The sequence below is a fragment of the Epinephelus fuscoguttatus genome, linkage group LG14, assembly GCF_011397635.1.
Source record: "Epinephelus fuscoguttatus linkage group LG14, E.fuscoguttatus.final_Chr_v1".
NCBI classification, from domain to species: domain Eukaryota; kingdom Metazoa; phylum Chordata; class Actinopteri; order Perciformes; family Serranidae; genus Epinephelus; species Epinephelus fuscoguttatus.
Window position 1 is genome coordinate 21669665 of NC_064765.1, and position 14856 is coordinate 21684520.

Below are 14856 nucleotides of genomic sequence, written 5' to 3' on the forward strand. Positions count from 1 at the left end.
GGACCTTCATCAGGCAAAACCCGATGCCTGATGAAGGTCTAGTTTTGCTCTTCTTGTCCCTCTCCTACACATCTGTTTGGAAATAGATGTGTGAAGTATTCCTTTGAGTTTTTCCACTTTTTGACGTTAATCTTAAAGGAAAATCATTATTCTCAAAACACCGTGAAATTACATGCTGCTTATTTAGTCCCTGGTGCATTATCTCACATCGTTGTTTGCATCTTGTGTTGCTTTCAAGCACAGTTCGAATGTTTAAAGTGTAAACCATTACCGTTGATACAACTCTGACAGCTTGGTTGGGTTTCATTGTCTTAAAATTCCCAACACATAACACACTTTTCCACATGTTCACCACAAAACACAAACACAAACAAATGCACACAGATTCAAACTGATGTAAAAACAAGCATGCATGGGTTTGGGAGTCCTTGGCAAGAAGATTTTAAGCGTCAAACACTTAATTTCCTGCATTCTGGTGATTTTTTATGCATCAATTTGTGGGGGTGGGGTTTGACACAGATGCACATACACTTATGGATGCATGATACAGGAAGAAAAAAACACTAAGAGTTAAATAAACATATTCCTATGATGGTCCTGGTGTATCCAAAATCACGACTGTTGTGCCCCTGCTACACAAATGACTGTGATCAGCAGCTTATACTGCATTATACAACAGTGTGACTTACAATAGACACAAACAGCTAAATCAAGGAGACTTGCTTACAGTAACTTCATATTATTTTTATCAGCAGTGATAAGCTTTTTGCTACTTTTGACTGCTGGCATGAGCAGGTGAATGACAAGCATCATGTATGTAACTGTATATCACCTTGAAACATTTCCTGTAATGCTGGTGAGACAAGTTGTTTTGAATTATAAATGTACACCCTCAGTTCTGATGCATTTGTGGATATTATTGAGCTCTTGAGTAGTTACACAGACAGAGCTAAAAACTGTAATTGATTCACTCACTGGTCTTGGTTGTATCCATTGTGTCATTTTACATAATCATAGTTGGTTACAATAAAACACAAACTCTGAGAAACCTTGGGGCTGCTTGCAAGTATGTAGTCGACTAAAATAATTATTTGAGCCTGTGAGAAATGATAAGGAGGCAAGGGAAAACAAGATAAACAACACAAAAACAAATAGTTTGCACTCCTTGCTGAGTAATTATCAAAATAGTTTTAGGTTTCAGGGGGATAAAAAGAGGAAAACAAGGCTCCCATAAAGAATAAAATGGCATAGTGTGAAGCACTGTAAAGCTGGTACAGTGGCAGTGTGTAAGGTAAGGGTGAGCTCATAATTAAGCAAGTATTTTGGCACGGGGACTATTTGGACTTTCTGCCACTCCGGGAGATACCACATGAAGGGCAGGCGAGGGTCCCTGCTTCACCCTCTCTGTCTCATAGTTTGGCAGGTTTATAACTATGACCCAGGAGCATGACTGAGAAAGGCCCAAGGTGCTGAACTTAAACTTGGCGACAGCTGCAGAAACTGGAGACCAGAGAGTTTAAATATAGACCGTTAAAAATCCCAACTGGTGCCCTTGCCCTGCCTCAACACTTTCTTACACATGTACGTTCACACCCTCCTCTCAGTAATGCTGTACGCTCATTTACACTATAAATTTACTTGTGGTGTACCTGTAGTTTGTTTGTATAAGAGCTCCTTGTATAGTTGTTGTCTGGGTTAACTATTCTCTCATTAAATGGAGCATAAATGGAGGCCTGAAAGAACCCAAAATTACACAAAACAAACAAAAAAAACAAAACAAATACTTTGTCCTCTCAGCCTACTGTCTTCAGGGTGACTTTTTTCTCTTTTATTTTTAATTTTTAAATAAAAGCAGTCATTATGGTTTTGTTTACTATGTGAGGCTTTTCAAAGACGTAGGGATGTATGACAGAAGAGTCCAGAACCTGTAGCTGTGGTACTGCTGAGTCGTTTCCTCTCTACCACAGATCTTGTCCGCCATCTTGTGGTCTAAAGTCAGAACTACAAGTAAGGACACTCCACACACTGTTACACAATGTGAGAAACAGATTTTTCTTAACTGAATAAAATTATAAAAGTCTGCTTGTGTTATATATGCAGGCCTACATTATGTTTATATTGGCAGCTGTTTGTATTGTTTTTGGTAAAAAACAAACAAACATGATAAACAAATGGCAATAAAAGATATAAAAAATAACGGATAATGTAAAAAATAGCGATTAAAATAATTCTGAAAAACATAAAAAATAGCATAAAAATAATTTCACAGCACTTAAAAATAAAACAAACAAACCAGAACCTTCATAAGTAATAATAAATAATCAAACATGTTTTTTGAGTGTTGGTAAATGAGCCACAGGGGAAAAAGGAAAAAGAAAGCATATTTGTATTAAATAACAAGGCTTCTGTAGGAAGTCTCTTTCTTTGGTCACTGTCTCCATCTAGTGGCTGAATACTGTACTTCACTCACTGACCTGAGAAAGATTCACCGCAATAATTCCCTTTACTTGCACGCTCTGCCTACAATCTGCACTCACTGTAAAATATAACATAATTATGATGGAAAATATCAGCTCATAAAATATAATGCATCACTAGCTGAGTCTTACCAATAGCAAAGTCACTTCAACATCTGGTCAAGGCTTTATTATCAAACAGGCAGAGTGTGCAGCTGTACCACTATAGCCAAATATAAACTGAACTGGTATTGTACTGCTTTATACTGCATTATACAGCAATTGCAAACTAACTTGGGGACAGGGATGGAGAGGAGGAGAAAGGGGCCCCGCAGCCCTTTACCCTCTGGGTAGTGGGATAATCTTGCCCACAACCTGGATCAACCATATTGCTGTAGAATAGTAACATAAATAAATATTTTAACATTGAAAGGTCAAGGTAAGCCTATTCAAACACATACAAGGGAATAAAAGATCTACTTTCTCTTGGTCTAAGACTCTGCAGTCTCTGTGAGATCCACACAGCCTTTGACTTTGCTGCAGGTCATCTGACCTTCAGCAGACAGCCTCATCTTATGATCTGCTTTGTCGATTGTCGTGTTCCCACAATGCACCGGGACTGGATCACATTTTCATCTCATATTTTGCCACTAGCGCGTGTCAAAACAAAGGCCACTTACAGCTCCAATATGAGGCGGAGGATCCTGGCTGACATCAGTCCTCTTTGTGTGCGCAGAGCAGCCTGATGATGTGAACGCTGGCTGACTTCACATAATTGCCTCACATTGTCTGCATTGTATCTGCTAACAAACGGCGGAACTGTGAGCAAAGCAGACGGGCCAAGGTTGGAGCAGCGACGCATCGATTGATCGATTCGCCTGTCGAAGTGTACGAAGCGCTGCTCGGAGCCTGAACACGCACATGATTTAAAGCAGAAATAAATGGGGACGATCAATGACTGTTAAGACAAACTCACAGAGGTCTGCTGAAGGTATAGCCTGTGCAGCAGCAGCAGCATGTGAATCATTACATACATCCTCACATATGGGGCAATTATTTTAGTCTTTTAAGAAGGCCTGAGGCACACAGTGGCGCTCCAAAGAATGTTTCATAGGGGTGGCCAGATGGGGCAACTTAAAATCTTTGGGGGCACCAAGACCAAAAACCACAACTAAATTTCAGGAATTCACCGTTTACACTGTTGAATTATATAGTTTAGTTGAAATCTATGTCAGTATGGAGAGTTGAGGAATCTTATACTAATATACTTTGGTTTCTTCATTTACAGTCAATAATAGTAACTATCTGATGTGCATGAGTTACACAACAATGCTGTTTTAATGTGTTATGTATCTGTACATGTGTTAGGTCAGAGGTCAACATCCTCTGCTATCAATTCAGCCATTTTTGGCCAAAAAAATTAAAAAATCAAAACATATTTTCGCCTTATAATGAAGGTATTGTCAGTTTAAATTAGCCTATTGACCATTCATGGTATCGTGCTTAGGCAATATGGCAGAAGGCTCTGTGTTAAGAGAAGACAGATACCTACTGAAAATCTTGCTGGCAGCCTGTAAAAAGGCCATCATGAAGAAATGGTACAAGGCAGAAGCACCAACACAAGATGAATGGCTGAAAATTATGAATGAAAGCTATGATATGGAAGTGTTAACCCACAGGATGAGGACTCAAGAGGAGCGATGTCGAGAGTAATGGGAGAAATGGACTGTGTTTTCATGTTAACGACAAGATGAGAGTGTCAGTAACTGACAGGTCGCAGGGATGAATAGCTTTTGAGAGATAGGGCTATCCAGACCTTTTTTTTTTTATTTGTATACCTGTTTTTGTTTGTTTTGCATTTTGTTTTCCTTCTTTTCTCTACCTTTTTATGAAGGCTCAAAAAACAGCACGCACACCCAAAAATGATTAATACTGGGTGCTGGACAGGAGAACAAATACAAAAATACAATAAAAAAAAAAAAAAAAAAAAAATACAATAACAGGTTTGCACACCAGAAACTGCTCCTTTTGGAGATTTTAATTAGTGGTGACATGATTAAAGTTTTCCAAAAGGTGCAGTTTTTGTATTTCTCCACCTTTTCATAAAATGTTGTAAAACAATAAAAATAAAATGTTAATAAAAATTAACTGGTCTAAATAAGCAGTCATTAATATGTTTCACCACAAGGTGGCGACTCTGCAGTGGGATATCTGTGATTATTTGGTATCTTTATGTTGGAGCGTTGGCGGAAATCAAACAAATCTGTCCAAACTCTATTAATTTCCTCATTTTACTCAAGACATTTCCTGTTCTGGATTTTGAATTCATAGCTAGCCTAACTAGGGAGACTCAACACTAACCACTGCTATTGAGGTTGAGAAAAATTCCAAGGAAAAGGTGTCAGGTTGGAGACATGATGCAGATTTAGCTGAAATAATGGGGCAGCAAATTTACCGGAGGTGCCCCTTTGGATGTGCCCCTGGAGCCACACTCAGTCTCTTTATAGTAAAGATGCAAATACAACATCTCTCAGAAAGTAAGAAGGTAATCTGGCGCCCCACCCTCTAGCTGGCCCCCTTGGAGTACGCCTATGTCGCCTATTGAGAGATCCGCCACTACACATGCAGGTGTAATGTTTGGGTGTCCGCATACTTTTGGCCACGTAGTGTGCAATGGTCTGATATGCTTTTATCCCTAAAGGATTTCATCATGTTCAAAAAGGTCAAAGAACTTGTTCGACCTATGGAGAAACGAAGGAGAGGCCAAAATAACCAGACTCGTTAATGCGGTTTCACTCTGCTGCGGGAGAGACTCTGTACACATGATTAAACAGACGATACTGTAGACAGGGTTTACTGCACAGATTAAAAGAATCACGTGAGGTTTTAACCACAAAATGTCAATGATATGAAACTGATCTGATAAATTATGGATTAGACTACTGATGAATTAGTGAAACCGTGTCTCTGTCCATGGTGCTGAAAGTCTCCTGCAGCGTTACGCTGTTGATCCAGTGGCTCAATGTATATAAAGCAGAATTTACTCAACATAAATTTAACTAATATGGAGTATGGCTGCCTGAATTTAGATTTTAACGTAAGCCTGGGACATGCATTGTGCCAATCTGCGTCCTTAAATCCAGAGGTCCTCTGTTGGATTAGGTCATGTCCCTTAGTTCTGTCTCTGGAAATTTGGAGACTTTAAAAAGAGATTAGGTTTTACTATCACACACAAACTACACCTGATGCTTTTTTAGATCACTTCCAGTACTCTTTAGAGTCAACATCTTTAATTGGGGCTATTTCAAAAATGTTAAAAAAAAAAAAAAAAAAAAAAAAAATTCTGAATTGTAAATTAGAATAAAATAATAATAAAATATGTCAAAGAAATATTACTTTCTCTGACAGAATTGTGCAGAAAATTTTGCAACATTTAGAAATCCATGGACAGAAACATAATTTATTGAAATTATAACTAACAATTAATGCCAAATAAATAAATAAGTACAATTAAACTATTTATTGATTCCATTTTTCCCCCCACTATTTCGGTGTGTAGTTAAACTTTTTTAGATGGGTGGAGGGAGTTGCACTGATTTCCTTAGTATTTCTAAAGTTATCTTAAAATAAAATCAGTTTGTTTGGATTTTACAGTCTAACAGGTGAGTGAACTGTCTGCTTAAAATTGAGTACAATATCCTGCATCTACTATCTAACTCCATCTCAGTTTGTTCCGGCCAGAAATGGTGAGGAGAGCCACACATGTGCTTGATAAACCTCTGTCTCCCTCCTGCAGATCCATGTGAGGCAGCACAGCCGCCAGGGGGCGTCACTACTCTGCAGCTCCCATGTTTCAGTACTCTGTGAAGTCCTCCGAAGATGAAGCTGCTGCACACCATAAATGAGATTGTTTCCCATTCTGTGAGAAGAAAACATCTCTGATGGGAAGGAAAACATGGGCCGGGTCACAATAACACACACAGCGGCCTTGAAATAGCTGCATTTCCAAGGTTGGGGAACACTGATAGGGAGAGAGCGGCTTTCAAATGAATATTTTGACATAAATTCATGGCCTTTCGTACAATGAGCTGACAGAAAAACGCCCCGCTGATGATTTCTTTAGTCCTCGGAACAAACTATTTTGATAGCGAGTTTTTTCCCCTTCCAAAGATCACCCAGTGAGTTTGGGTTTAACCTTGTAAACAACAAGCAATAGTTGTTGTTTTTTTTTTTAAGTTGGAGTGTGGATGGGATGGAGAGTGCTTTGGTTGAAAAGGGGGAAGAGGGCGGAGAACAAAAGCCCTGCTGAAAAGGACAAGTTTCCCCCGCTGAGTGACCTCGACCACTTCAGGAGGCGTGTTGAGAGGGACAAATGTGACGGCGTGACAGTGTCACTGTTAGCCCTACACTGCTGCAGTGTTACTTCGATTATTAGCACCATTACTATTTATTATTAAGCAACAGCAATTATTATCCCTATGCAAAAAGCTGATTATAGGGATGGAGCAAAGCAAGCCTGACTTTTTACTTAAGTATAGGAGTAACAATACCATCATGTAGAAATGCTCTGATGCAAGAAAAAGTCCTGCATTAAAAAAAAATACTATAAAAATAAGGCACCAAAGTCCTATGTATTATGCAGAATGACCCTTTTCAAAATAATTGATATTATATGATTGATGCATTATTGTACAGGCATTACTACTGCTGCAGTTTACATCATTTAAATTAAACCAATAATTTATTGGTTGATTATCCACTCAAGGGGGAATTCATTAGATATACTTGTCAATATATACTGCAGCCCTCTTTACAACACTCCTTATGTTCTTTTTTTGTGAAAAAGTGTCTATTAAATTAACTGTTTACTATCAAGGTTAAAGGTGGTGACATTCTGGACTGCAGAGGTGTTTCTATTTGTTTGTCCTCCTTAGAAGTGTTTCTAATATTCTGACCCCTTCATTTCTGAGTATAATGCAGCCCAACACATCACTAACCTTTATTCTAAGACATATTATTAAATTAAAAACTCTATAGCAGCGTCAAAGACTGAACATTACAGGCTTCATAAAAGTAGGCAGCTGTAGTGGTTCGCATCAGACTGTACAGGTGTCTCTGTATTTTGTTAAAGTGCCTAACCCGACAAATGAATGCGTGTGAAAAGTACAATATTTGCCTCAGAAATATAGAGGAGTAGGAGCATAAAATTGCATGAAATTAAAATATTCAAGTGACGTACAAGTGCAGTGCTCGAGTAAATATCCTCCCACCACTGGAAGGACCTGCACCTGCATCACAGAGACTAGACACACACATCCCTCTGGATGAGGACCCTCTACTCCCAGATTATGAAATTTAATTTTACTGTTCAGTGACAGGATTTAGATTCATGCATGCAGCAGGTCCAGACGAGGTGTCTGCAGACATGTTAAAATACTGAGCACACTTGTGTTTCTCAGGCAAACTATCTGGATGTTCTAGTCTTCTGTGAGTATTATTAAAAGCAGTGTGCATCCCACAAGTAAAATGATGAGCTACCAATACAACTGCATTTGAGTACATGAAGCTGGATACATTTCAGTTTGTATATAACAGCTGATCACCCCCCTGTGACTGCAAATAATTAAACTCACAATAAATCAGTCCAACAGTGGCACGATGGCAGATAAAGCAGCATGGCAATAAAGCACAGAGCTGCTGTGGTAAAAGTTGCAGCTCAGCAATTTGGTTTAGAGCATCAGCAAAACGGGGTGGAAACTGGGAGATGCCACTTAAAAAGGGTGGACACTGCAAAGTCTCTCATCTCACATATTAAAGCTGGAGGACAACATGAACACTGCTATTTAGAAGAAGAAAAAAGCACATTAGAGGGTTCGTTTCTGCGTCTGTTAATGTCACAAAAGAAGCAGTGACGTGCAAAGAGTCCGCGCCTTCATGCTCACAGTTTGGAGAGTTGGACTGTTGGATGGTTGCTACAGTATTTGTGACCTTGAGGATGTTGTAGATAAAAGGTGCTGCTGATGTCACCCCCATAGCTACATTTTTAAATTCCTCTCTTTTGGTTAAAGAGTCAGCCCTGTAGCCCTGGACTCAGAAAGGCATTTTGCAGGACTACGAGAATATAAACAGTTTAATCATGCACCAACACTGGACGTGGACGTGGCTCGCTGCATTTAATCTGAATAATTTATAAATCTACACTTGTTTTTATTTATTTTCTATTTAATCTTATTTTAAATTGCTGTTCTCTAATTATTTAATAAGCTAAAATACACATTTTCAATTTAATAAAATGCATTATTATTATTTTTTCAATTTATTGTATTTTATTATTATTATTATTATTATTATTAGTATTTATTTCACATGAATTAGCTTATTGGTTGGACTTACACTACTCTCAATATTATAATACACATATTTAATATTCTGGTATAAATTGTGTGATTAAATACGTGTTTAAAATGTTTAGGGCTTTATTACATATAACTAAGTAACAGGGATCAGATCCAATCAGACACAGATGCTGTGTAGACAGATACCCAGGCTGTCATGTCTGTGCAGTCATTTATGCTGACAAACTATAGCGCGCTGCAGAGTGTCTGCACACTGTGCGACGTCGACAGATTCAATAACAATAAAGACGTATAGCCAAGGCTGCAGCCCGTCCTTCGACACATATCACATCCACCGCTGAAAGAGCCTCTACTTATATGCAAGTTAAGCTCACTTATCCGACAACCCTTAACTTGTCTGCCCACCAGATGAATAGAAGAAAGGTTTTCTCCACAATGCCAAGAACAGGTTAGAGCGAACTATATTTAATAAATTACTGAAGCATATGTGCTGCGCCCGTGAGGAGGCCACTACAAGTCAGACAACAATCAACTGGTAATTAAATCCTTTTAATAGGCCAAGCCATGAGCTCAAAAACCCGCACGCGCGCACGCACACACGCTGGAGAGAAGTTGTGATTTCCGTGCCCCAGACTACCCTCACAGGAGGCTTTTCTTTAGAGAGGGACCCGCGGTCGCTTCCCTTTACAAAACAGCGGCGGGGCCCCTTTTGTCCGAGCAGGGACCCCAGACCCATCATTAGCACTGATTACCGCTGACCAGTTTGACAACCTTATTGACTGCGAGAAAGACTTTTTCATCCAGTCCCCCGGTCGTCCGTATTCTCAATAGAAACGGAAATATTCAGCCATTTTGTCCCCGTGGTTTGAAAGAGGAGCAGCAAAAAAATATAAAAAGGAGAACCTCTCCCCCCTCCCTCCTCAACCCCATTTATTTCCCTTCACTTGTTTCCTCTCTCTCCATACACATTTAGCTTCTGTGTTGTTGAAGCTGAAAGGCTTTTGTCTGTTGCAGAAGTTACTGTAGCCTAATTAATTGCAAATTGGACGGAACCAGGTGTCTGCCCCATCAGTTGGAAAAGCCTAACGTTGCTTCGCTCTTATTCTGTGCATCACCACATTGAGGCTTCACTGTAGGTCATTTGTTCTGGTTTAAAGTCTATTTACAGTCCAGTAAATAAATAATAACATGCTGTGCAGGTAGATTCATTTTAAAGGCATTGTTTTAAACGGAAGAGACTATTGTGGGGCTGCAACTATTAAGATTATTGTCATTAAAATGTGGAAAATGCTCATCAAAATGTCCCAGAGCTCAAATTAACGTCTCCAAATTGCTTCTTTTTACCAACCAACACTCCAAAACCCAAACACTATTATTCATTTCCTACATAATACATTATTAACCATCATAAATGACAAATAAAACAGCAATTTCTCGCATTTAAGAAGCTAAAACCTGCAAATATTTGCTATTTTTGCTTTAAAAATGACACAAATAAAATGAATTAATCATTATCAGAATAGTTGCCAATTAGTTTTCTGTAGATCAAATGATCCATCAATTGGTTACAGCTTTTATTACAGAAGATTTCAGTTCGGAAGGATGCAACAAAATAATATATATTATTTTAAGACAGCCTTCCACAGAGAGGAAGTGAAAATAGTGGGGACATTTAATTAAAGGAGGGACACTGCTGGATTTAAATTGAGCCTGCAGTCAACTAAAACCACAAAACTGAGCAACACAAATAAGACACTTTCTCCTAAGATAATTTGTCATTTTCAGATTATATATGTGTGCATTAATGCTCCACAAATTCAGCCATAATTAATCCGTCATTTTGTGTTAATTCCATGGATGCATCTGCACCATGCACGGCCTATTTCCTAAATTAAAGCCTGTCTTGGGAAAATGGACACTTGCAGAGATTTCTGAAGGAGTCCCTATATTGTGTGTGTCCCTCTCCACGGGCAGAATAAGGCCCGTTTGCACAATCTGCTGTGTTTTGATCTCTATGATCTCTCTCGCAGATCATCCGGGTTAGTGAGTCGGCCTCTCTGTGACCTCTCGCTGTCACCCTGCATTACACGACGCAAAGCATGTTGGCCAATTAGGCCTCTGTGAAACGTGTCAGGGAATACAGCACAGTGGCGTTATCATCACGAAAAGAGGATTTTATATAAGAATATGTTTTTTACAATCTCATCACCCCACACAGCATTTAAAAAAATAAGAGTAAACTTTATACTCTCTTGATCAACAATTATTTTATTAAGTTATCTTTACTGTTTTTTTTTCTTTTACTGAAACACATTTTCACTAAAGCGCGCATGCTCAACAGGTTCACCTGTGTACAAGGTAAGTATTAAAAACACCAAGCAAATGAATATGAAATTCGAAGAGACAGAGCAGATCGTTTTTTAAATAGGCAAATAAACATTATTTATAAAACTTTGAAAGTAAAGTAAAAATATCACAGTTCTTTTTCAACATGAAATACCCACAGAGAACAGCAGGTTAGGCGTTCGGATGCCTTCATCCCTTCTTTTTTTGTTGTAATTGTTTTCTTCTTTTTTTACTTTTCATCTCGGGGCGTTGGTTTATTAGTCCGTCAAATATGTGTCTTCCGTATTAAGTTCAGTTATCCGCACGTGGGTAAAACGCAAACAAAAAAAATGTAGGCCTAAAAGGAAAAGGACGGGCAGTCCGCCGCAGATCACAGATCCCCTCTTGTTTTGGCACCCGTCAAATATCAGTTCATGTGTGTGTGTATGTGTGTGTGTGTTTAACTCAACGCAGGCACTATGACTTGTTTTATTGGATTGTCTTTCACTCGTATCCCTCTTTAACTCATCAACACCGTGGATCTGCCCGTCAGATGTCACATTCACTGTCGCTGGAGGTGATGGAGATGGCCGAGGCGGCTGCTTTGCTGGACAGACTGGCCTCCGGACTGGACGAGTTCCCCAGGCGGTCCACGGTGCCGTCCTCGTCTGCCAGGGAGCGGACCGAGCCGCCGGACAGGACCTGCTGCTGGAGCCTGGGCAGAGGACACAGAGAGACGGAGCAACGTGACACAAACATCCACCACTGTGCAGAGACTTTATTTACAGAATAATCAGACTTGTTTTTCGGATATTTATTTTTCTAATGCCTAAGAAAATTAGGTATGTGCAGCTTCTATTTTAAGAGCTGGATTATTTTATATATATATTTATGCTCTATTATTTTCAGTGTTTAAAAAATCCTGAAACAGCCAGCAGTAAATTAAATAATTCTATCATTCTTACCCTTTAAAAACACACAATATAAAATCAAAACGCAAAACTGGCTTTTTCCTGGGATCCATAGTTAAAAATATTCCTCACAAAAACAAACAGCAGTGATATCCTATAATTTATTGTGCAAAAGAGCCACAGCAAGATCGATTTTTTAAAAAAATAATATCTTAAACCAACAGGATAATTACAAATGTGCTTTTTCACAAGCTCTCACTAATTAATGTTGGCTATAGATTATACCACTTTCTGTTAATGGGAAAATTATGGGCTGTTTTAGCTGTATTAAACCTGACCAATACAGCAGTGTGACCTCGACCCACACTGTAATAGCCCTTTCAACTGATTGTAATTAGAAATTACATCATATTATCTATGAAATTATATTTTAGATATTAGATTAGATAATGCACTGACCTAATGGGGTGCACTGACAGTCACATAAGCACATGTGACAGTGGTTTATTCATGTTAGGTTGTGTTAATGTTATTTATTACAATTAAAAGTAAAATTATGAAGCTACAGATTTGTTATCTCAATATATAATTACAGGTAAGGTTTTTTTTTCTTTCTTTTTTAAATATTATTATCAGGCAGTACTGGTGGGCTATTTTCTGCATTTTAACACCCTTTAATTATAATTTCATTACAAAGAGTGTGAGCAACCTTTATTACAAAAGGAAAAGGCCCTGATTTTAGGATCACAGATTGATTTTTTTTATCTATTATCAAGAGAAATTATGTCAGAAGTGAATGTATCTAAGCAGCGTGTGTTAGGCCTGTTCTGCTTTATTAAACTGAGTAAGGATGCTTGTGTTTTTTCCTTTTCAAAAATGTGTCCAAATAATTTGTTGAAGCTACGATCATGAGGAACCAAGAGATGCATGCAGCTCACCTGTTCTTCGCAGCCGCTGCTCTGTCTCTTTGTCTGCGATTTTTGAACCAGTTTCCTACTTGTGTGGGTGTAAGTCCTGTAGCCTGTGCAAGCTCCCTCTTTTTACTGGGATTCGGGTAGGGATCCTGCAAATACCATTCTCGTAACAAGTGCCGGGTTCTCTCCTTGAAGCAGTGGGTTTTCTGCTCTCCATCCCATATGGTTCTGGGTAGGGGGAACTTCTTCCGCACCCTGTATTTGTCCACCGGCCCCAGCGGGCGTCCCCGCAGCTTCTCCGCCTCCTGGTAGTGCGCTTCGAGCCACAGCGCCTGCAGCTTCGTGTGCGACTCTTTGGTGAACTTGTGGTTCTCCAGGATGTGGTAGAGTTCACGGAAATTGCCGGTGTGGAAGGCGACGACGGCCCGGGCCCTCAGCACCGACTCGTTCTTGTTGAGGACCTCGCAGGCCGCTGGCGCGACGGGCAGCGACCAGAGGAAGCGGCCGAGGCGCTCGACGTCCCCGCTCTCCTCCAGAGTCTCGCAGACCCCGGCGACCTGCTGGGGGCTGAAATTCAAGATGGGCAGCTGAAACATGGAGGCTTCTCCTGTGTTTCCCTCTCCCCCTCCTTTCTCCTCTCTCTCTCTCTCCTCCGCGTCGGGTCCTCCTGTTTCTGCTCTCCGTGCGCCAAGGCAGTCCAAGGCACCCAAAAAACAAGGCAATCCCAAAGTTACCGAACCAATCGGCTGACCAGCCGTGAAAAACGCGCACACAACACAACACCGCGGAGGAGGACCGATGCTGCGTGGGGGCCGGCTACCGCATCCTCGGGCTTGGCAAACTTGGCAGGCAAAGGGCTGAAGGTGCGAGGAAATTAAAGCCGGAGCCGTGATGTATTTTTCAAGGTAGGCTGGGATTGGAAGTACGAAAGAATTAAAGCCGGAGCCGAGATGTATTTTTTAAGGGGGGAGAAAAAGACAGTCAAGCCCCCTCCGATGATTTCCTATTGGACTTGGCAGATTGGCTGCCCGGTTGCCATGGATGCACGTCAATCACTGTCAAGTTCGGCCAATCAGGCGGAAAGGAGATCTCAGCACCTCCCTTTTCAAAAATAATATAAACATTTTGACCTTTTTGCTTCGCGTCTTCAAACGTTTAGCTGCCCCGCCGTGCTTTGCAAACACCCTCTGCCTTTGTGTTACAGAAACACCCTTCAGTCTATATAGTCAAGTGGCACAGCAGCCACACGGGCTCGGCTCAGGCTCCCTTTAGAGCTCTTGAAACCGGCTCAACACAGCAAAAAGACACGTCCACGCTGATAGGCTGCCCTGCCCTGAAATCCACGGATAATATTAAGACAACAGTATCATATTTGCACAGTTGTGTTAAGTGTGGCCTATTAAAATCTACCTTATATAGTGATGGCTTTCAGTTTGATCTATATTTCTATTATATTTCACGTGGCTACACATTCTGAATGCACGCCTTCATTTTATAAGATTTGTGTCGTTATGTTTAATTCCCATATATGCCCTTAAGGTTTATATCGACGCAGCATTGTAGGAATCATTAAAAAAGGGTCAATGTGGGCTTTATTTCAACAGGACTGCGAATTATCAGCCAACTCAGTTGCGCAACCTTGACCAGCGTTTTGTCGAGGCTTCTTGCATTTCCAACCTCTCAAAAGTGCTAATTTATTAAAACATAATAAATCATATCAGACCCTAAGTTATGACGACGCATGCTCTTTTATGTGGGACATGAATAAAATGCTCTTTTTGAAAACACAGGCTAATTAATTGCTGTCATATTGGCAGTTGTGTGACGGTGATCCCGTGCAGGCTGCAGCTCAGCTACAGTATCTGCCTTTATTTACAGCATCAGCACACACACA

General features: G+C 40.1%; 1 protein-coding gene across 1 annotated transcript; it reads right to left on the reverse strand.

The window, feature by feature from the left end:
• Positions 1–11334: 11334 nt before the first annotated feature.
• LOC125901412 (homeobox protein SIX6) lies at positions 11335–14091 on the reverse strand. Its single transcript, XM_049597110.1, has 2 exons — positions 12987–14091; positions 11335–11852 (listed from the first exon to the last, which is right to left on the reverse strand). The coding sequence occupies exons 1-2, from the start codon at positions 13556–13558 to the stop codon at positions 11687–11689; spliced, it is 738 nt and encodes a 245-aa protein (XP_049453067.1). The 5' UTR covers positions 13559–14091; the 3' UTR covers positions 11335–11686.
• Positions 14092–14856: the final 765 nt, after the last annotated feature.

Excerpts from the sequence above, each read along its gene's own strand:
- LOC125901412 (XM_049597110.1), bottom strand. The coding sequence starts at position 13,558 with ATGTTTCAGCTGCCCATCTTGAATTTCAGCCCCCAGCAGGTCGCCGGG. Across the intron at positions 11,853-12,986 it reads GCAGCGGCTGCGAAGAACAG|GCTCCAGCAGCAGGTCCTGT; the intron begins GTGAGCTGCATG and ends TCCTCTGCCCAG.